Genomic DNA, 21,255 nt, shown 5'->3' on the forward strand with positions numbered 1-21,255 from the left:
GTCATTGAATTACTGGTCATTTCCACTTTCTGTTTCTTCTGTTTCATTCTTTCTGAGTCAGTTGATGATGTTGATTTTGATATTTTCAATGCTGCTATGTTTGCCTCAGACATTAATGCTCTATCAAGGACATCTGCATACTTTGACAGTTTTAAAACGCCAATTTGGTCATACACATCTAGGTTAAGTCCACCTTCAATTTTTCTAGCTTTTTTGTAGTCAGTATCTTTCATGTGGGGTGCATATTGGGCTAGTTCAGTAAATTTTGCTTCATATTCTGCCACAGTCATATCACCTTGTTTTAGTTGTTCAAATTCAGATACTTTCCTATCTCGGATGCATTGGGGAAAATATTTTTCAAAGAAAATTTCTTTAAATCTATCCCATGTCATACCCTCATTATCATTTCGTACTAACATCCACCATCTTCTAGCTTCTTCTTTAAGTGTGAATGTTGCCAACAAAACCTTATGCGCCTCAGTACACGGAAATACCTCAAATATTTTCTCAATTTCTAAGACCCAAGCCTCAGCTTTTAACGGTTCAATACCCCCAAGAAATTCTGGTGGCTTCAGTTTATTGTATTTCTGTATCAGTGTTATCAGATCATAATCGGCGGGTTCAGGTACGTATATTTGCCTTTGTTGTTGTTGTCTCAAGGATTCGGTTAAGGCTTCAACCACTCTTTCTAGCCTGTTAATTCTAGCATCAAAAGATTTGGATTCATCTACATTCCTTGTCCTTTCCATTGATCTATACATAAATAGGGTAACCATTAACTTAGGGAAAGTCCTCATTGGTTTCATTTTTTTTTTCATATCAAACGTGTTTATGCTTTCATTTCAATTCAGATACGGTCACATGATCCTTTACTTTCACACGTTCATGTTCACTTAGATTCCACATTCGATATTGAAATTAACATTACATGTTATTTCACTTAACTTCTTTGATCATGCTCAAAGGTTTCATTTCCATTCATTTTTAATAAGGATGTGTTCATAATAGTTCACATACTTACACATGATAATGCAATGTCCCTATTTCATTTCTAGGGCATCCTATAGCTCATATGGACACGTGTGTGTGGTATAACTCGTGCTCTGATACCACTCTGTCACGACCCAAACCCGCCTCTATAGGTTTAGCATCGTAACCAGTCAGTAATCCTTGGATTACCGAATGCCTCAGAATTGATTAGCAAAGTTGAGGGGCTAGCGGAAGCAAATACATAATTAAAACTGTCCAATGAGCTGTACTGACTTATATGAAACGGAATATGTAAAACTTTATATACGCATTCAATAGTCATTCATACATTATACCCATACACATAGCATCTTAAGTACAGCCAACAAGATCAAATCAAGTCTTATATATACAGAACCAACAAAACTTAAACACAGGGCACTTTAGGGACCTCCACGGGAGGCACAATGGTTGGCTGACAACAGAACACAGATCCAGACAAAAGCCTTCAGGCTCGATCTCTAGACTGCCCACCTATACATATATAAAGTTTTACATATTCCGTTTCATATAAGTCAGCACAGCTCATTGGACAGTTTTAATTATGTATTTGCTTCCGCTAGCCCCTCAACTTTGCTAATCAGTTCTGAGGCCTTCGGTAATCCAAGGATTACTGGCCGGTTACGATGCTAAACCTATAGGGGCCGGTTTGGGTCGTGACATAAAGACACTCCTTCAGTTAAATGCTAAAAACTTCAAAAGCTCACATCTAGTTTCGAAAACCTTTCAATGAAAAATAGTGAGACTTTTGATGAATTTTATGAGAAGTTGGGTGACATTGTAAATTTCAGCTTCAATTTAGGTGAAAAAAATACCGAAATCCAAGGTAGTGGGAAAAATTTTGAAATCCTTGCTCGATCGGTTCCAACCAAAAGTTACGACTATTAAGGAGGCTCAAAATGTTGACAATCTCAAGCTGGATCACTTGGTTAGAAATCTCTAAACTTATGAGGCACATAGAAATTTTAAAAAGAAACAAAAAGATAATATTCCTTTTAGTAGTGCTCATACAGTTGGAAAGGATTCTGATGAGGATTTTCCAAGATTACGGATGCTTTAATAAAGCAATTTAAAAAGTCTTTTCTGAAAAAGAATTCTAATCTTTTGAAATCAACTCATAAATCCAAAGGCAAAGATAAATTCAAAATTAATTCTATAACCCAGAAGAAGAAAGGAATAATACAAGGGAACTCTGAAAGAGTCCAATGCTATGAATGCTAAGGATTTGGCCACTTTGCTCAAGAATGCCCTACTCGTTTGAGGAAGAAGAAAGCCTTCGCTATCACTTAGGATGATGAATCAGAGTCTGATAAAGATGAAAGTAACAACGAAGCACAAGGCGAAGAGAGGCATAAACAATCCCTTTCTTTCATGGCGGCTTCTGAAACTGAAGGACGAACAGAGTATCCAAAGAAGCCGGTTGAGAATGACACTGATGATGAATCCTTAGAGAGTGATAATGGAGAGTTTCAGCAAGCTTATGAAAAGTTGTATAAGGAATCTCTTAACTTATCCAAATCGAATGACAAACTCACTATGAAACTCCAAGCATGTGAAAGTGAGAATGTCAAACTAAATGAGGAGATTTTCGAGGCTATGAATGATGTTGTCAAGATATCTAATGATCGACAAGCTCTCTGTGCAAAACTCTTGACTTGTGAGACAAAGAGGAATGAGCTACAGCAAATCTATGCAACATATGAAGAAAAGATTGAATCTCTTGAGATGTCCCAAGTTGCTTTGGAAGAACTAATGATCAAGAAAGAGGCAGAGCTCAAGTATGCTATGGCTACCACTGGTCTTTGGAACAAAGGATCAAAGACTTTGGACAATATCATTGGGTCTCAACAAATGTGTTATGACAAGAGTGGCATTGGCTTTGGTGATAATAAAGAGCAAAAAAGAGTGCATCCGCACCTTATGATACAAGAACTCAAGGGCAGGGAGAGCAAAAGATTCAACGAGAGGAAAGACTTCTCAATCTTCCTAGAGTTGGTAAGGTCAAAGAAAAGAAGGTACACCCTGTGTTTATTTGTCATCATTGTGGTATGTATGGTCATATTTGCCCTTATTGTTATGAGTTGCATAGGAGAATGTCCCATAGAGATGGAAGAAATTCCAACATCTCGTGGGGTAGGAGACACTTCATTGGTGGTAATGAGATAAAGGGTCATATTAGACCTCGTTGTTTTGATTTTCTTGAGACCAAACATGAACAAATGTTGTGTTTGCCTAGACCTAGGAACAGAAAGTTGGAAACCAAGTCGAGACGGATTCCTATTGAAGGAGAAGGGAACCATAATGTCAAGGCACCACCCAAGAACCACAGTTCTCACAACTTTGTTCATACTAAATCGGTTTGGGTGAGAAAACTTGACTTGTGTTAATTTGTTTATTCGTTTTAGTTTTTAAGTTTCTATGTGTTTTTTCTTTTTGGGTCATTTAATGTGCGATTGTTTATTTTTTTATCTTGCGTTGTTTAAAAAAAAAAACAAAAAGATTTTCTTAGTATGGTTTTGCAAGCTTGAAATTTTTGAGATGTTCTTGTTGCATATTGGATTTGATCAGAATATCCATTGCATGTTAATATGCGTGTGCTTTCTTTGGTCATTACTTATTTCTGAGTGTGTGATCTTTGATTAGTATGTCTCATTCTGTACATACTTTTGGATTAGCAAATATCGGAGTTTTAAGCCTTAGTGATCATTTTTCACTATGGACTTCTGGCATTGTATCTTTTGCTTTTCTAGAGGAACTAACCTATCAGTGGCAGAGCTAGGAATTTAATATAGCGGGGGCACCTATTAATGACAATCTCAAAATTTTTCTTCCCCAATCAATAACAATAACATAATAATAATTTTTCGAGCTGATGTTAAACATTAAAAATTAATATTCATTACAAATAGTTTTTAATTTTAAATTTTTACAATTGATCCTGATGAGTTTTCATCTTTTGAAATCTTTCCATAATAGTATCATTGTCAATGCCATAAAAAATATCTCTCTCAATGTAGAAAACTAAGCTATCATTCATCCATTCATTACCTATTCGGTTCTGCAACCGATTCTTCACAATATTCATAGCTGAAAATACCCTCTCAACAGTAGCAGTTGCAACAAGTAAGATTAATGCTAAAGTCAAGAGCAAATACACCAATGGATATACTTTGTCTCTTCCACTCTCTGCCATTTTCTTAGCAAGATCGGCAATTCCATTTAATATTGAGAACTCACTACCGCATAGGATGTCGATAACAAGTTGATCATTAAGTACCATGAGCTCCACTGAAGAAAATTCTTTGGCATAAAATTCAGCGAGATGAATTAACTTTCTCTTGTCAAAACTAGAGAAAGAGTTAGATGGATTCAAACATGCTATACAAATTAACAACTCAGTGTTCGACTCAGTGAAACAAGCATTTAGCTCTTGTGTTTGCATATCCAAAACAGTGTAGAATAACTCAGCGCGATAGTGATGTAAGTTTGTAATTTCTTGAGCATTGCGCCTTTTTCTCCCTCAAGCTACAAACATATCTTCTATTTGGGGAACATCAATTTCATGTTTTTCACAAAAAGACAAAATATCATCAAGTAAAGATGTCTACCCACTCTCCCTCATCTTTTGGAACCGTACTTTAGAAATTTGAACTAAATTCATAGCATTAACAATATCTTGATCTTTCCTTTGTAGTGCTTGTAATAACTCACTTGTAATAGCCAATATCGTTTTCATCAAATGAAGGTTGAATACAAACTCAAATGATTGAATTGAGTCCAACAATACATTTGCTTCTGCTCGTTGTTCTGAATTTGAACCATCCTCCAAAAATCATTTCAAGCACATCAATCACTATTCAAAACATACTAGCCAAGCTGACTAAAGTACCATAGTGTGAACCCCAACGTATATCACTAGCACGTTTAAGATTAGTTTCTTGATTTATGCCTTGCCTACTAGATAGCTCTCCAGTATTAAGTGCCTCAGTAACTTTTGCAACTTGTTTCTCCCTAACAATATCTCGACGTTTACGTGATGGTCCAACAACATTCACCACATTAGAAACCAAAGTGAAAAGTAAAATAATTTGATTATGATTCTTTGCCACGGTTAAAAGTGCCAATTCTAATTGATGAGCAAAACAATTAACATAATATGCATAAGGATTCTCTTTCAGTATAAGTGTTTTAAGACTATTGAACTCACCTTGCATATTACTAGCCCCATCATATCCTTGACCCCGCAATCTAGAAGTACTCAATCTAAGTCTAGAGAATAAATTTTTCACAGCTTGTTTGAGTGAGAGAGTATTCGTATTAGCAACATGCCCAATACCCAAAAAGCGCTGAATCACATGGCCCATCTTGTCAACATATCGTATTACAACTACCATTTTCTCCTTGATTGATATGTCATGGGCTTCATCAATCAAAATAGAAAAAAGTGCATCACCAAGATCTCTAATAATCACATTGATAGTTTCAAATGCGGCCACATTTACAATGTCTTTTTGAATATCAGGAGATGTCAACTTGAGATTTTGTGGAGCATTGCTCAATGCAACTACTTTGACATCTTCATTATGATCAGCAAGAAACTTAAGAAGTTCAAGAAAATTTCCTTGGTAACTTGAATTTTCAGATTCATCATGCCAACGAAACGCAAGTCCTTGTCTTAGAAGAAATTTGACACAATCGACCGATGAATTCAAACGGGTTCGATACTCAATTTGAGCTTGATCAGATTGTTTGAAAAAAATAGTTTGAATATGCTGGTTTTGGTTTAACAAGTCTTGACATTTACTCAAAGCTTGATTATGAACACTATTAGGACCTCCAACATGAGTATGAATTTTTTCTTTTTTCTTCCAATTTGAGAAACCCTCACCAACAAAAGAATCACCACCAGCTTGATCTCCAATATCAGGTTTGAAAAGATAACAACATAAACAAAATGCTGCATCTTTTGCTACGCTATACTCCAACCAATTAGGAAATTCACTAAACCAAGCTTGATTAAATCGCTGAAGTTTTTGTCCAAATGATTTTTGTGGAAAATTATGATCACGAGGTTCACAAGGACCATTTTGTAGATATGCCCTACGAATTTGGTCTCAATGATTAGCATTATAGTCCATAATCTGAGGTCGTAGTCCTAGATCTACAGGAAGATCTACTAAGTTGATTTCTATGTGACTTTGTTTTGCGGAAGAATAATTATCATCTTCTTCTTGAGGTAGAGATGATTCCAACTTTGATTTTCTTTTGAAATATTTCTCCATGATTGTTTGAAAAAACCAAAAATCAAAATAAAAATTCATAATCAAAATCACAAACCCCAACAAATCAAAATCTCCAATGTTAATGCAAATCAAAAAAATTAAATTAGCACAAATCACAACAAATCAAAAAAATTAATTTTAGCACAAATTATAACAAATGAAAATCCCTAATTCAAATATTAATCACTGAAAATTAATATTTTTAATTTTAGCACAAATCAAATCCCTAATTTTAGCATAAACAACAACAAACCAAAATCCCTAATTTTAATATAAATCACCATCAATTAAGATTCATAATTTTAGCATATCAAAATCTCTTATTTTAACATAAATAATAACGAATCAAAAAATTTTACAAATCATAACTTAACAAATAACTATAAATTAATGCTTATAATTTTTATCTAAAAGTAAAAATAAGTAAATAAAGTTACCTGTAAACAATGAAGAGAAGATACCAATGTTGTAGTGTGGTCCCAAATTTGTGTTGTGTGATCCTAATTTGGTGAATCACGAGTTGGCAAATAACAAAGCAACAAAGGGAGACAAAGAAGACAAACAAAATACGAAGATACTTAACAAGTATTATGAATAAATAAAAAAATAAAGAATTTTATACACTTTTAGGATTTTAGAGTTTTAGCCTTACTGTAATTGGAGTTGTGTGTACCTATCCAAAAAAAAAGATTATTTGTCAATATTTGATTAGGATTGGGATTCCAAAAAAAAAAAAAAAAAAACAAACCTCGGTGCGCATGTGTTAGTAGGTTTGACATATTTGGAAGGGCTATGTATTAGTATTAGGAGGGGCATTACTACACAGTGTGAAAGCAAACCCCACTAAAAAAAAAAAATTCAAAAGTCAAGGGGGGCAACATGACCCCCCTGAGCCCCAAGTCCCTCCGCTACTATGACCTATACTAGCATATCATGGGTGATGTTGAATCTCTTAACCACCTTCCATGTTTTTGCATCTCCACGGTTTTTTCCTCAATTCTTTGCAGTTAAGGCATGAGGAAAAGGATACCTCAGAGTCACCAACCAGGCTATCCTTATTGTCTCATGCTTCTCTGGTTCGGTTTCTATACTCTTGAGCGTGTCAACCGCCAATGAGTGTGCAAAAGAAAGAAAAAAAATGTGCAATAGAAAGAAAAGAAAAAAAATGCAAAAGAAAGAAAGAAAAAAAGTTTTATTGATGGAGAGGGAGCCTCCGCTTTTACTCACCAAATACCCCTTGATTCCTAATAGTTTGACTTTCCTTAATTGTGTTAAGATTCTCTTGCCGGAGGTCCAGCTATCAGATCACTATTAAGATTTGAATCTAGTGTTTGTCGAACTCCAAGAGTCACACACACACGCTTTTATCATAGGATCTATGCTTTTCACATAATGCATCACTTTTTCTTATGAGGAATCTTCTACAAACTATGCACATTGTGTTTTCAAGTAATTGTGTTTTTTGGATAATCTTGTGTGTTTTTAAGATACAAATTTGAAATTCGTTGCTTGCTTCACCATATTTTGTTTTTGTCTTTTTCTTCTTGTTCACTGTTTTCAGTGTTTGTGATTGCTTTTAGTGACGGGGGAGTTTGGTTCATCTTGGATTGGTTTGGTAACGGAGTTTGGCATTAGTTGGTTTATGTGTTGCTATCCACTGCTTGTTTATTACTTACTTCTTGCAGGTTATTAATTTTCCATCACCTTGTCCCTGCTTGTGTGGTTTTTGATCTTGCTTTCGTTGTTTGAGCTTCCTTTGTCAATTCGTGACAAAAAGGGAGAGAAATGTTGTCGGGTGCATGTGTCTTAGGATTTCATGTATTCATTCCATGTGTCGGGTGCATGTGTCTTAGTTTTCACGTTTTCATGCTACATGTTCTTAAAATCTCTAATTTATATCTATTCATATTTCCATCTCATGCTTCAAAAAAATCTTGTCATATGTCTATTGCTTTTTCATATACTCTTGTGGCACTAATAGTTGTTTTAGAGATCATGGCACTAATAGCTGTTTTGCAAATCATGACCTTAAGAAAGAAGTTTCTTTTTGTTGGCTGTAATGGGTTGGGGTGATTAGGATTTTATTTGTTAGGTGTGTTTTGTCACGTCATTGCCAAAGGGAGAGATTGTTCAGCTTTTATTCTTGGCAATCCTGTTTGACAAAACTCTTTTCAATTGTAATTGTATTCGATCTTTTATTTCAGTGAGGCTATGAGTTTAAAATGTGAATCCAACCCGAATTGCGCCTTGCAGAATGTTTCAGAAGTTTATTCTTTCATGTTTCCCACTTTGCTGACTATGTCGGGATCGAGCAAAAATGCAGTCGAAGTTACTTGTCCGCTCGAGCGACCATTTGTGTGCTCGAGTGAAGAATCTTTGGTTCCAGAAGTTTGATCTCCTGCAAAAGTACTGGGAGTTATTTTTTCTACTTGAGCGGCATTTCCTGAGCTCGAGCGTCAATCCGCTCGAGCGGCTATTATTGCGCTCTAGCAGAGATCGCAAATCTGTTTTCTACAAATAAGTGTTTTAGTCCAATTTTAGGGTACGACTTCCAAATCTTCTTCTTGGATATTAGGGTTTATATCTGGAGCTTGCTTGCTAGTTTCTTTGATGTTTGTTTGAGTTTAAATCTAGTTTGAAAAGTATTCATCAAAAGATTGTTTGTTTCGTTCAATACAAAAGACAGTGTTGTTCTTCGGTGGATTTCGTAGAATTTGGACCTGAAGCTTTGGTGGATTCTAGAGTGGTTCATCATCGTGAATTCAACATCGGCGTTGTGGATTTAACGTTGGGTAAGACGATTCTGAGGTAAAGACTGTGGTGGAAGAGGCATATAGAGGTCGGTTCAATTCGGGTGTGGATTCGCTAGGTATTTGAGAGTGCATTTATGTAATTCTTTTTGTCTTCTTAGTGGATTGTTTTGTGGCTTTTGTCCGTGGTTTTTTTTATCACAATTGGAGGCACTCAAATTGTAGTCTTTTCACGTTAAAATCGTTGTGTCGATTTGTCTTGATTGTTTGATTGGAATTGTTATTTACTGCTTAAAATTGATACAAAATCACAAATCAATATCTAGGGTATTTCTAGATTTTTCAGATTTTTTAACAATCAACTTTTGTAGGGGCGAGTTCGATGTGAGTAGTGATTAGAGAGGCAATTGTCCAATAATAGTGGAATGGCTAGAGAATGAGTAGCTAGGTGAGGGTGAAGTAGCTCAAGAAAAAATGGATAGCAGTGCACAAATGGGCAGCATCTCTGCCCAAATCCCCAATAATCCTCTCCTGGACCTTGAGAAATTGGGTCCTATTTATAGGCTTTTCCTTGGTAGCAAGAGACAAGTGGCCAAATAGAGAGAAGATACGTGTCCCTATGGATCACGTGAAATATTCTGCCTTGAGCCACCAGGCTAAAGGTGCCACATGTCCCTCGCATGTACTGTGTACTATCTATTTGCCTCCACACCTACCTTTTTAAGCCGTAGGAAGTATAGTTGCGGCGGGAGTGTTTAGCGCTACAACTACTTTTTGAGCCTCAGCAAATGCACTTGCGATGGTAGTGTTTGCCACTGCACTTACCTTCTTAGCTCGAGCCTCAGCAAGTGCACTTGCAGCAGTAAACCTTGCTGCTACACTTGCTCTCTCAGTTCTATTTAGCCAGTACATGCATTCTCAGGACTTCATTAACCTGCTATAAGCTATGTTCGTGTTCACCTCAGTGAAGCCTCCACCCTTAGCCACCTAACCACAAACTCCCTAACTTCCTAGGGCAAAAGCCACAGCCAAGCCTGTTATAAGCCATGATGTACCTTAGTACCAAGCCCAAGGAGACTTCCTTAGTCCTGCCTGTGCGACTAAAGCAGGTCCATGACCTGAGTAATGGGAAGGGAGTCCCTTACGCTCAAGCTGCCCTACTTTCACCTTTGCGGGACCGCGGTATACTTGTATTTCTGGGCCTGCTATCGGTTCCAACCAGTAAGATTTGGAGCCTGTTATCAGCACCAAGCTAGTCTCTACTTGTGGAAGGGAAGCTCCTCCCAAAGGCTGCTATTACCTTGGTGGGATGTTTCCTCCGCAAGTTCATTGCGGCGGCTATAGTTGCTGCGGCAATCATTTCCCGAAGTAAGTTCAGATGGTAGTCCCGACAATATTAGAAATGGTGTCGCTGACAAAATGTCTTCGTAAATTGGTCGTTGCAAGTATTGCCTTTGCAACTTAGGTGCTTCAGTTTTTCTCCTTTCCTCAATAACTTCAAATGGCGGCAGAACCGACAATATTGGGAATGGCGGCGCTGAGGCAAAGTGTCTCAGCAACTTAATTGCTGCAAGTGTTGCCTCTGCAACTTCACTTAGACACTTTCCTTCGTGGAGTCTGTTTGGACCTTTGGCGGGTCGGACTTGCTTCAGCCCACTGTTGGCCCACTTTTCTTGTGCTTTAACTCATGCTCCTTTAGACATTCTTGGTCGCCCAAAAGAAGCGACCTCAGCACTTAAACCCATACTTAATACTTAATTTGGGCCTTAATTTCCAACTCTCTACAACTTCCAAACCAAATTAAAATTTCGATTTTCAATTTTCGAATAAAACACATTCGTTAGACATTGTATTTCCGAACCGACCTGCAATTATATTTTTGGACATTGTCAACCTATTTCAAAAAATGATTGAAATTTGTAAAAAAATTGTAAAGCTTTACACAAACTTATGAAAAGCTACGAAAATGAGTAAAATAATTTGAGTAAATTAATATATTTATTGAATTAAAAACAAACCTAGAATGATATTCAATGGACACTACAAGAAAATACACAATTGGCGACCACTTTTGCCGACTAAAAATATTTTGGTTGCCAAAAGTTGTGGAATTGGCAACTAAAAATTATGTTAGTCGGTAAAAGTACAATATTTAGCTACTAAATTTTTTTAGTCGGGGTATACTAATTTTTGGCGACTAAAAAAAAAATTAGTCGCTAAAAATCTCACAATTGGCGACTAAAAAAAATTAGTCGCTAAATTTGCCACAATTGGCGACTAAAAAAATATTTTTGTTGCTGTATATACAGTTTTGGCAACTAAAATAATTTAGTTGCTGAAAGAAAAATAAAAATTTATTTTTTATCTTTCGCAACCAAAAGTTTGGTCGGCAAAACTTTAATTTCAGCGACTAAATAATATTTTGGTCCCCGTATATATAGTTTTGGCAACTAAAATATTTTCGTCGCTGAAAGAAAAATAAAAAATTATTTTTTATCTTTCGCGACCAAAAGTTTGGTCGGCAAAACTTTAATTTCAATGACTAAAAATTATTTTGGTCGCGGTATATATAGTTTTGGCAACTAAAATATTTTAGTCGCTGAAAGAAAAATAAAAAATTATTTTTTATCTTTCACGACCAAAAGTTTGGTCGGCAAAACCTTAATTTCAACGACTAAAAATTATTTTGGTCGTGGTATATATAGTTTTGGCAACTAAAATATTTTCGTCGCTAAAACAAAAATAAAAAATTATTTTTATCTTTCGCGACCAAAAGTTTGGTCGGCAAAACTTTAATTTCAGTGACTAAAAATTATTTTGGTCGCGGTATATATAGTTTTGGCAACTAAAATATTTTAGTCGCTAAAAGAAAAATAAAAAATTATTTTTTATCTTTTGCGACCAAAAGTTTGGTCGGCAAAACCTTAATTTCAACGACTAAAAATTAGTTTGGTCGGGGTATATATAGTTTTGGCAACTAAAATATTTTAGTCGCTGAAAGAAAAATAAAAAATTATTTTTTATCTTTCGCAACCAAAAGTTTGGTCGGCAAAACCTTAATTTCACCGACTAAAAATTATTTTAGTCGCGGTATATATAGTTTTGGCAACTAAAATATTGTAGTCGCTGAAAGAAAAATAAAAAATTATTTTTTATATTTCGCGACCAAAAGTTTGGTCGGCAAAACCTTAATTTCAGCGACGAAAAATTATTTTGGTCGTGATATATATAGTTTTGGCAACTAAAATATTTTCATCGCTGAAAGAAAAATAAAAAATTATTTTTTATCTTTCGCGACCAAAAGTTTGGCCGGCAAAACTTTAATTTCAATGACTAAAAATTATTTTGGTCGCGGTATATATAGTTTTGGCAACTAAAATATTTTAGTCGCTGAAAGAAAAAAAATTATTTTTTCTCTTTCGCGACCAAAAGTTTTGTCGGCAAAACCTTAATTTCAGCGCCTAAAAATTATTTTGGTCGCGGTATATATAGTTTTGGCAACTAAAATATTTTCGTCGCTAAAAGAAAAATAAAAAATTATTTTTTATCTTTCGCGACCAAAAGTTTGGTCGGCAAAACTTTAATTTCAGTGACTAAAAATTATTTTGGTCGTGTTATATATTGTTTTGGCAACTAAAATATTTTCGTCGTTGAAAGAAAAATAAAAATTTATTTTCACTCATCACTCTTTCTCTCTCTTTCTATCTATCTATCTCTCTTTTTCTCTCTGTGTCTCTATCTCTGTCTCTCTTCTCTTTCTCTCTCCCACTCATCACTCTTCTCTATCTCTCTCTTTTCTCTATCTCTCTCATCTCTCGTCTCTCTTTGTCTTTCTTCTCTTTATCTCTCTCGCTCATCTCTCCTTGTATCTCTCTCGTTTATCTTTTTCGCTCTTTTTCTCTCTCTCTCTCTTTGTCTGTCTCTTTTCACCTATTTTTTTATCTTCCTCTCTCTATTCTCTTTCTCTCTTTTACTCATCACTTTTCTTTCTCTGTCTGTTTGTCTATCTGTCTATCTGTCTGTCTCTTACTCATTTATCTCTTCTCTCATTTCTCTATCTCTCTCTGTCTCTTTCGTTCATCTCTGTTGTCTCTATCTCTCTTGCTCATCTCTCTTCTCTCGCTCTCTCTCATCTCTCTTTTCTCTCTGTCTCTATTGTTCATCTCTCTCTTATTTCTATCTCTCTCTCTGTCTCTCTCGTTCATCTCTTTTCTCTCTATGTCTCTCTCGCTCATCTCTCTTATCTCTATCTCTCTCTCTGTCTATCTCGTTCATCTCTCTTCTCTCTCTGTCTCTTTTTCTGACTCTGACTCTCTATCTCTTTCTCTCTTTGTCTCTTTCTCTCTCTTCTTTTTCTCTCTCTCACTCATCACTCTTCTTTATTTGTCTGTCTTTGTCTCTTTTTCTCTTTGTCTTTCGCTCATCTCTCTTCGCTCTATCTCTCTCATCTTTTTTCTTTCTCTATCTCTCTCATTCATCTATCTTCTCTTTATCTCACTCTCTGTCTTTCCTACTCATCTTTCTTCTCTCTTTACCTCTTTCTTTTTCTATGTCTTTCTCTCGATCATCTCTTTTCTCTCTCTTTGTTTATCTCTTATTCATCTCTTGTTTCTCTCTGTCTCTTTCTCTTTCCTACTCTGTCTCTGCCTCTGTCTTTGTCTCTGTCTCTCTCTTTCTCTCTCTCTCTCTATCTCTCTTTTCTCTCTGTCTCTTTCGTTCATCTCTCTTCCCTCTATCTATCTTGTTCATCTCTATTCTTGAGCTCTCTCGCATCTCTCTCTCATCTCTCTTCTCTATTTGTCTCTCTCGTTCATCTCTTTTCTCTCTATCTCTCTCTGTCTCTCGCGCTCATATCTCTTCTCTCTATCTCTCTCTCTGTCTCTCTCGTTCATCTCTCTATTTCTATCGTTCATCTCTCATCTCTCTCTGTCTCTTTTTCTGTCTCTTTCTCTCTTTGTCTATCTCTCTCTCTCTCTTGCTCTCTCTCTCTTTTTTCTTTCTCTCACTCTCTCACTTATCACTCTTCTCTCTCTCTTTCTCTCTCTATTATTTATTATTATAATTTTACTTTTTATTTATTATCATTTTGAAGGGATTTTTAAATTAATTTGGTGAGGAACTCTAGAGGGATTTCAAACACACTTAAACACGTCTCTCTCTCTCTGCCATCGATTCTCGCACGTCTGTTTCTCTCATTCCATCACTCTCTCTTTCTCTTCACCCATTTTGTCATCTTCCTATCTTTCTTCTATTTCTCTCTCTTACTCATCACTCTTCTTTGTCTGTCTGTCTGTCTCTCCCTCCCTGTGTCTCTCACTTATCTATGTCTTTTCTCATATATTTTCTCTCTCTGTCTGTTTCGTTCATCTCTCTTCTCTCTATCTCTCTTGCTCATCTCTCTCTTCTCGCTCTCGCTCATCTCTCTTTCTCTCTCTATCTCTCTCGCTCATCTCACTTCTCTTTATCTCTCTATGTCTCTCTCGTTCATCTCTCTTCTTTCTATGTCTCTCTCGCTCATCTCTCTTCTCTCTATCTCTCTGTGTCTCTCTCGTTCATCTCTCTTCTCTCTATGTCTCTCTCGTTCATCTCTCTTCTCTCTCTCTCTCTGTCTCTCTCATTCATCTCTCCTCTCTCTTTGTCTCTTTTTCTGTCTCTCACTCTCTATCTCTTTCTCTCTTTGTCTCTCTATCTCTCTCTCACTCTCTACTACTACTATTACCTCTCTTTTACCACCGCCACTCTATCCCTTTACCACTATCACAACTTTACCACTAATCTCCTTCGCCATCACTACCACCACCACCAGCACCACCACCAGCACCTCATATCCACCACCTTCACCACTACTGTCGCTCCTTCTCCTCTACCACAAAAAATTAGTTCTTGATTTTTAGTATAAAAAAAAATGGACCACAAAAAAATATTTTTAATTGACCATAAAAAATTAATTTTATTTTAACGAAAATTATTTTTCATTGAAACATTAGCCTACTTCTACCAAATAAAAAAAAATCATTAAAAAAAATGAACCAAATTTTCCCCCTTTTTTTCACTGACCCGCCCGCCCAAACTTATTTCCCCCCTTTTTTCCGTCTTTCCCTCCCTTTTTTCATTTCCTTTTAGGTTTGCAGAGCCCTGTTTCAAAACAACACGTCTCTCTCTCTCTCTCTCTCTCTCTCTCTCTCTCTCTCACGGAGGCGAGCGACGAGCGGCGAATTTTGGTTCAAGTTATGAGCTCCGAAGCTGCTTCTTCAAAGTTTCTTTACCAATTGCTGGGACTAGAAAATGTGCAGCGTTGGTGTCTAGGTTGTCCTCTGTTACTTCACGAACGATTTCATCATTCAACGAGGTTCCAATCAGCTCAATCTCTGTTTTTCTTTGTTAAAAAATGGTTTTGATTTTTGGGTTTTTGTTTTTTTGTGCAATTCTGATTTCTATCTATGTGGGTTTTCTCTGTAGTTGATTGAGTCTTTGATTAATCGAGTTGACTTGTCGGAATCAGAGGCCGAGGCGTCTCTGGATTTTCTTTTGCATGAAGCTAATGAGGCGTTGATCAGTGCCTTTCTTGTTCTGTTGAGAGCAAAATGAGAAACTTATGAAGAAGTATGCTCTCTCTCTCTATATATATATACACACACACACACACTTTCCATACTACTATATGAAGCACACAACTCAGCTAGTGTCACTCATTTTCTGATATACCCAAATTGTTCTAAAGGGAGATATCTTTTGTCCTTTTTGCCATAGGCGAATTAAAACCTTGATACACATTTTTCTGCTTCACGATTTTGTTAGATCAATTTGGCTTGGTTCTCAGCTTGGTCTATTAACTTACACAATCCAGACATCTTCTTTGTTCTATTGGTTGGGTTTTTGTTTAATTTTGCCTTCAATTGCAAGCCTAAACAATTGGATATTCTACTCCAAATTTCTTGCATTTTATGGACCATTTTGGATGGTAGGATTAAAATTGTATTTGATTTGAAAAAGCTTTGTCCCCTGCAAGTTACGCTTCAAGCGAAAATCCTTTACTCTTCCTTTCACAAGCACACACTGTCTCTGCCTTTGGTCATATTCCCTCTGCTCGCCAACTTTCAGTTGAACCTTGCATTCAACCCTCTTTTGCATTCAAGCCATTGCTGCTGTCAAATGGGCCCAAGAGCAGTCTTTTTTAACTGTTAATATCATTACAGAATCTCACTAGATGGTAGCTGGTTGATCTCACAAGCTCTCTGTTTGGCTAGTTTTGCTGCTTTTTCAAGAATTCATGTAGAAAGCAATATTTTCTTCCCTTTTGATAATCGATGAAGAGGCATTTAGCTATGGAAGTTTAGCCTTTTTTGTTCTGTATGTAACTGTTCAAGTTTCTTATTTAAATCGCGCATAACTTTAGAATAGTTTCTTGTTGACATATAGCAAACTAGAAAGGGGTGACCGGATTGAGCTTCTTGTTGACAAAACAGCAACAATGCAAGACAGTGCTTTTCATTTTAAGAAACAGTCTAGGCGCCTCAGCCGTGCTCTTTGGATGAAAAATGCCAAGCTCTTGTAAGTACTGGTCGCTTGCTATTAAGTTAGACCTTTTTTTTTCCCTAAACAGTGTTACATGGCCAAATTAGACATTTGGGTTCTTTAATCTTTTTATAATGTTTGATGAAGAAAAACACCACCTTTGATAGTAAAGAAAATTTTCTAGCTTCTTGCATTGATTTGAGATAGAAATCCTTCCAATTAATTTCAAGTAAATTCCTACGTAATGACAACATATTATGCCATAATATTACACACTGTTGACTATACAATGTATTTAAATGTTCAAGATGTGTCCACATACTCATACCAAAGTTTTGGATATGTGCATATATATTCTTTTATCCTAACATACAATAGGTTTTTGGTAGGTTCAACGCTTAGACACACACCCTGGTCTGATACTCATACCAGAATTAAACAAAATATGTAATGAAGTGGATAATCATCTTAAGCCCAACGAAAATAAAAAGGGAAAACAAAGAGGTCAATCATTGTGAAAGTAGAGAAGGCACTATGATGGGCATGGGAGAAGGCACCCTGCTCTGACATGTCTTTGGGTTTTTCTTATTTCATGCACATAAACTTGTGTTTTGTCTTACGACAGGGCCTTGTCGACATGCTTGATTGTTGTGCTTCTGTACATAATAATTGCTGCTTCTTGTGGAGGAATCACTCTACCATCCTGCAGATCATAATGTCCAGCTTTGTAACTTTCAATTTCTGCTGAGGACATGCGCACATGATTTCAGAAACATCACATTATACTTGAAGAGTGCCTTAGCTGTTTCATGGTTCAGAATTCCAAGGAGTGTTTGGAACTATATTCTCTCTCAAAGGTAGCGCAAATTATTCCGTTGATTCTTGCATTGTGTTTCATTCGATGTGTGCTTATTGCAGGGAGCTTCATGAATATTTATGATATTATTGCAAATCATCTCTGTATTTTTAAATGGTCATTTTTAAAACACAATTAAAAACTTACACAAGCAGCCCAACACTGGTCATTTTCTAAACTATGATATCATTACATTTGAAAATGTTCATCTTTAGTCGTTAGTTTGAAGCTGATAACTATTGCTCTATTTGATCAACCTATCTGTCTAGATGCCCTTTTTGAATTTTCCCCCCCAATAAATTTTATGTGCTAGAAGCTCGATTTATTGATATAATGTTTTGCTGGATGGACTCTCTACCATTTGAATGCTACTGGAATTTTGACTTCTTTAGACGATTACTTGAAGTCTTATTATATACACAATTAAGAAAACAAAAAAAAAAAAAAGCCCAATTAGTACACATTAATGTGTCTTTAAATAACCATAATTTAGATACTTAGGAGATATTGTAGGATAATCCAAAAAACTAGGAAACTAATATAACGTTATAAATTTATTCCTAAAAAAATGCAAATATCAAATAAAATAAATTAAATAAATCAAATACAATTTTAAAATTACAAAATAACAGTCCAAAGGGATATGAAGCTTGTTCCACACAAAATTGTGAATAAAGATGGAAAGCCTTGTATCGAAGTTAAGATTAAGGATGCAAAGCCGAAGGTATTTAGCCCTAAGAAGGTCAGTGCTATGATTTTAATTAAGATAAAGGAGACTGTGAGGCATTCCTTGGGAAGAAATTCAATTAAGGATGCTGTTGTCACAGTTGTTGGTGAGTAGAACTCTTCTAAATTACTACTATTATTCTCCACTCTTCCAAGGATGCTGTGGTACTCCCTTTTACTTTTTTTTTGCAACCTGTAGCCTACTTTAATGATGCCCAAAGGCAAGCTACCAAGGATGCTGGTATTATTGTTGGGCTGAATGTTGCTAGAATTTTAAATGAACCATCTACTGTAGCTATTGCCTATGGATTTGACAGTAAAGGTGGTGAGAAGAACATCCTTGTGTTCGACCTTGGTGGTGGCACATAAAAAGTTAGACAATTTTTTTTTTTATTTTTTTAGCTCAACAAAGCTATTGCAAATCTCAAACTGTCATGATGATACATTTGATGGACTATATAATCAAATAGCACCAACCACGGATCCACTAGTAATAGAAGGGTTTAGAGTGTCTGGTTGATTTGATGCCATCAGAACTTTGATGTTCCCTCGAGCATCAAATCCATCAAGCTGATTCACAATTTCAAGCATAGTGCGCTGAACCTCATTGTCTCCACCCACACCATCACCAAAACGTGCACCTCCTATGGCATCTAGTTCATCAAAAAACACGATACAAGATTTTTTGGAACGTGCCATCTGAAATAGTTCATGAACTAGACGGGCACCCTCCTCAACATATTTCTTAACAAGTTCACTTCCAATAACACAGATGAAACACGCATCAGTTCTATTAGCCACAGCTCTAGCTAAAAGTCTTACCGGTACCAGGTGGACCATAGCATAGAACACCCTTAGGAGGGTCGATTCCGAGGTTCACAAACTTTTCAGGATCATTCCTTTGAAGTAACTACATAAGGAGAAACAAATAAACCATAAACAAAGAAAAAGAAAAGAAAAGAAACAAAAAAACAGAGAAAACCATAAATAAGAGAAAGATTGTTTTCAACACTGTAGTAGTCTTCTATGTCTGTCTGTGCTTGTCAAGCTTGATTGTGTTTGCCATGACTATATATGAACCTTGCACTTTTCTCTGTGTAAACATGAGTCTCATTGTCCAATCTGTTAATACCCATTTCAAATTTGTAATTAGCAGCTTATACTCTGAAATTGATAATTTAATTACCTGCAAATGAGTTAGACATTTTGATTTGAACTTACGATTCTCTGAAATTGATAATTTAATTACCCATTTCAAATATTTTCATTAAAAACAAACCTAACATTATTTCTCATTTTCTTTGGTATAGATGGATGATGGATGATCTCGTGCACGAAGCTAAATTGTGCAAGACTACTTGGCAGTATAAGCATTTTTGGGAGGATTAAATATTTTTGGATGGATGTGTATGGATAACAAATATTAGTAGTTTTATTTGTTGATAGCTGCGCATGGATAACAAATAGTTATGTTTCAAATTGTTATGCTAGATGGATGTGACTTGTGAATGAAAACTTAGAATAGTTGTATTTTGTGGAATGTTAATGAATTATGTATTGTGTCGAATGTTAATGATTCAGTTGGTTTGAATGATGCTTTAAAATTATAGGTTTATTATGGATTGAATGAATTATTAGGAATTACAGGTGTATTGTTTTCTTGCTTTTGGTGACCAAATTATTAGTCGCGACAAATAAATAATTTTTTTTTACAAAAAATGACAATTGCCGACCAAGAGTTTTGGTCGCAAAAAATACATCTATCGCCGACCAAAACAACATTTGGTCGTGGAATCTCACTTTTGCCGACCAAAAGTTTTGGTCGCGAAAAGTAACAAATGGCGACCAAATTTTTTGGTCGTAGAAACTATTATTTAGCGACGAAGAAGTTTTGGTCGTGGAATGTAATTTTTGCCGACTAATTTTGTTGGTCGTTGAAAGTAATTTTTGCCGACCAAATTAGCAACTAACATGTATGGTCGTTGAATGTAATTTTTGCCGACCAAAGTCTTTTCACGACTAAATAGGTTAGTCGCGATAATTATATGTTTAGCGACCAACAATTTAGTCGCCAAATAGAACGTTTTGCCGACTAAAAATTTTTTTAGTCGCTAATCACTTTCCGCGACCCTCAATTGGCGACCAAAAAAATTGGTCGGGAATATGTTTTGCTGACCAAAAATGAACTTTTAGCGACCAATTTTTTGGTCGGTAAATGTGTAAATTCTTGTAATGGGAGTGCTACAATAGGGGAAGATTGAATTAAAAACAAGCTGCACGTTTTCAACCTTCAACGATATGTACAAACGGCACCATGTTTTTTTTTGTTTTTTGTTTTTTTTTTTTTTTTTTTTTGTGATAGTAACAGCACCATTTTTGAGTGTGTACATTGTTTAGGATTTGAGTGTGTGCACTACGTTTTGGGTGTGTATAAGATGTGTTTACAATTTTACAATTAGGGCATATTTGGAATAAAAAGTGTGGATTGAGCAACTTGTTTGATTTGTATCTAGAGATACAATTTTAGAGAAAAAAAATCTCAAAAAATTGTTTGGTTAAAAAATTTAGAAAAAAAAATTTAAAAATCACTTTTCTTTGCCCATCAATTAATTATTTTTTTTCTCTCTTCTCATTCTCTCACATCCTACACATCAATCAGTTATTTTTTCTTTCTCATCCATCTATTCAACTATAAAAAATAAAAAATAAATAAAAATTCAAAAATTAAATTATTCCAAACTCCAAAACTCTAAGGTCATGTTTGTTTACTAACGTGAGAGGGGGGACTAGATTGCTATGGCTGTAGGTCCTACCCACAGCATGTTTGGTGTTGATTTGGGAGGGGAGATTGATAGTCTGCGGGGGTTAGTAATCCCCCTCAATAGGGGGATTAGGTTAATTGAGTTTTGGATCGGATTGGGAAAATCGTGAGCGGATTGAGTCTATTTTATATAAAAATTATTTGTTTAATTTAATTTTTTTTTTACCAAATGTACCTATTTTTTTAATATTTGTTTTAGTTTTTTTTAATATAGAAATAATTTTTTAATTTATTTTATATAAAAATAATTTAATACTTTCATCACTAACCATCTCC

At 35.6% G+C, this 21,255-nt stretch overlaps 1 protein-coding gene across 1 annotated transcript; it reads right to left on the reverse strand.

The window, feature by feature from the left end:
- Positions 1-2,315: 2,315 nt before the first annotated feature.
- LOC114258446 (uncharacterized) lies at positions 2,316-10,421 on the reverse strand. The gene is made up of 6 exons (XM_082908975.1): positions 10,362-10,421; positions 5,237-6,053; positions 4,919-5,155; positions 4,741-4,836; positions 4,078-4,317; positions 2,316-2,461 (listed from the first exon to the last, which is right to left on the reverse strand). The coding sequence occupies exons 1-6, from the start codon at positions 10,419-10,421 to the stop codon at positions 2,316-2,318; spliced, it is 1,596 nt and encodes a 531-aa protein (XP_082765101.1).
- Positions 10,422-21,255: the final 10,834 nt, after the last annotated feature.

The sequence above is a fragment of the Camellia sinensis genome, chromosome 2 (genome assembly GCF_055761805.1).
Source record: "Camellia sinensis isolate YWXY chromosome 2, ASM5576180v1, whole genome shotgun sequence".
Lineage (NCBI taxonomy): Eukaryota > Viridiplantae > Streptophyta > Magnoliopsida > Ericales > Theaceae > Camellia > Camellia sinensis.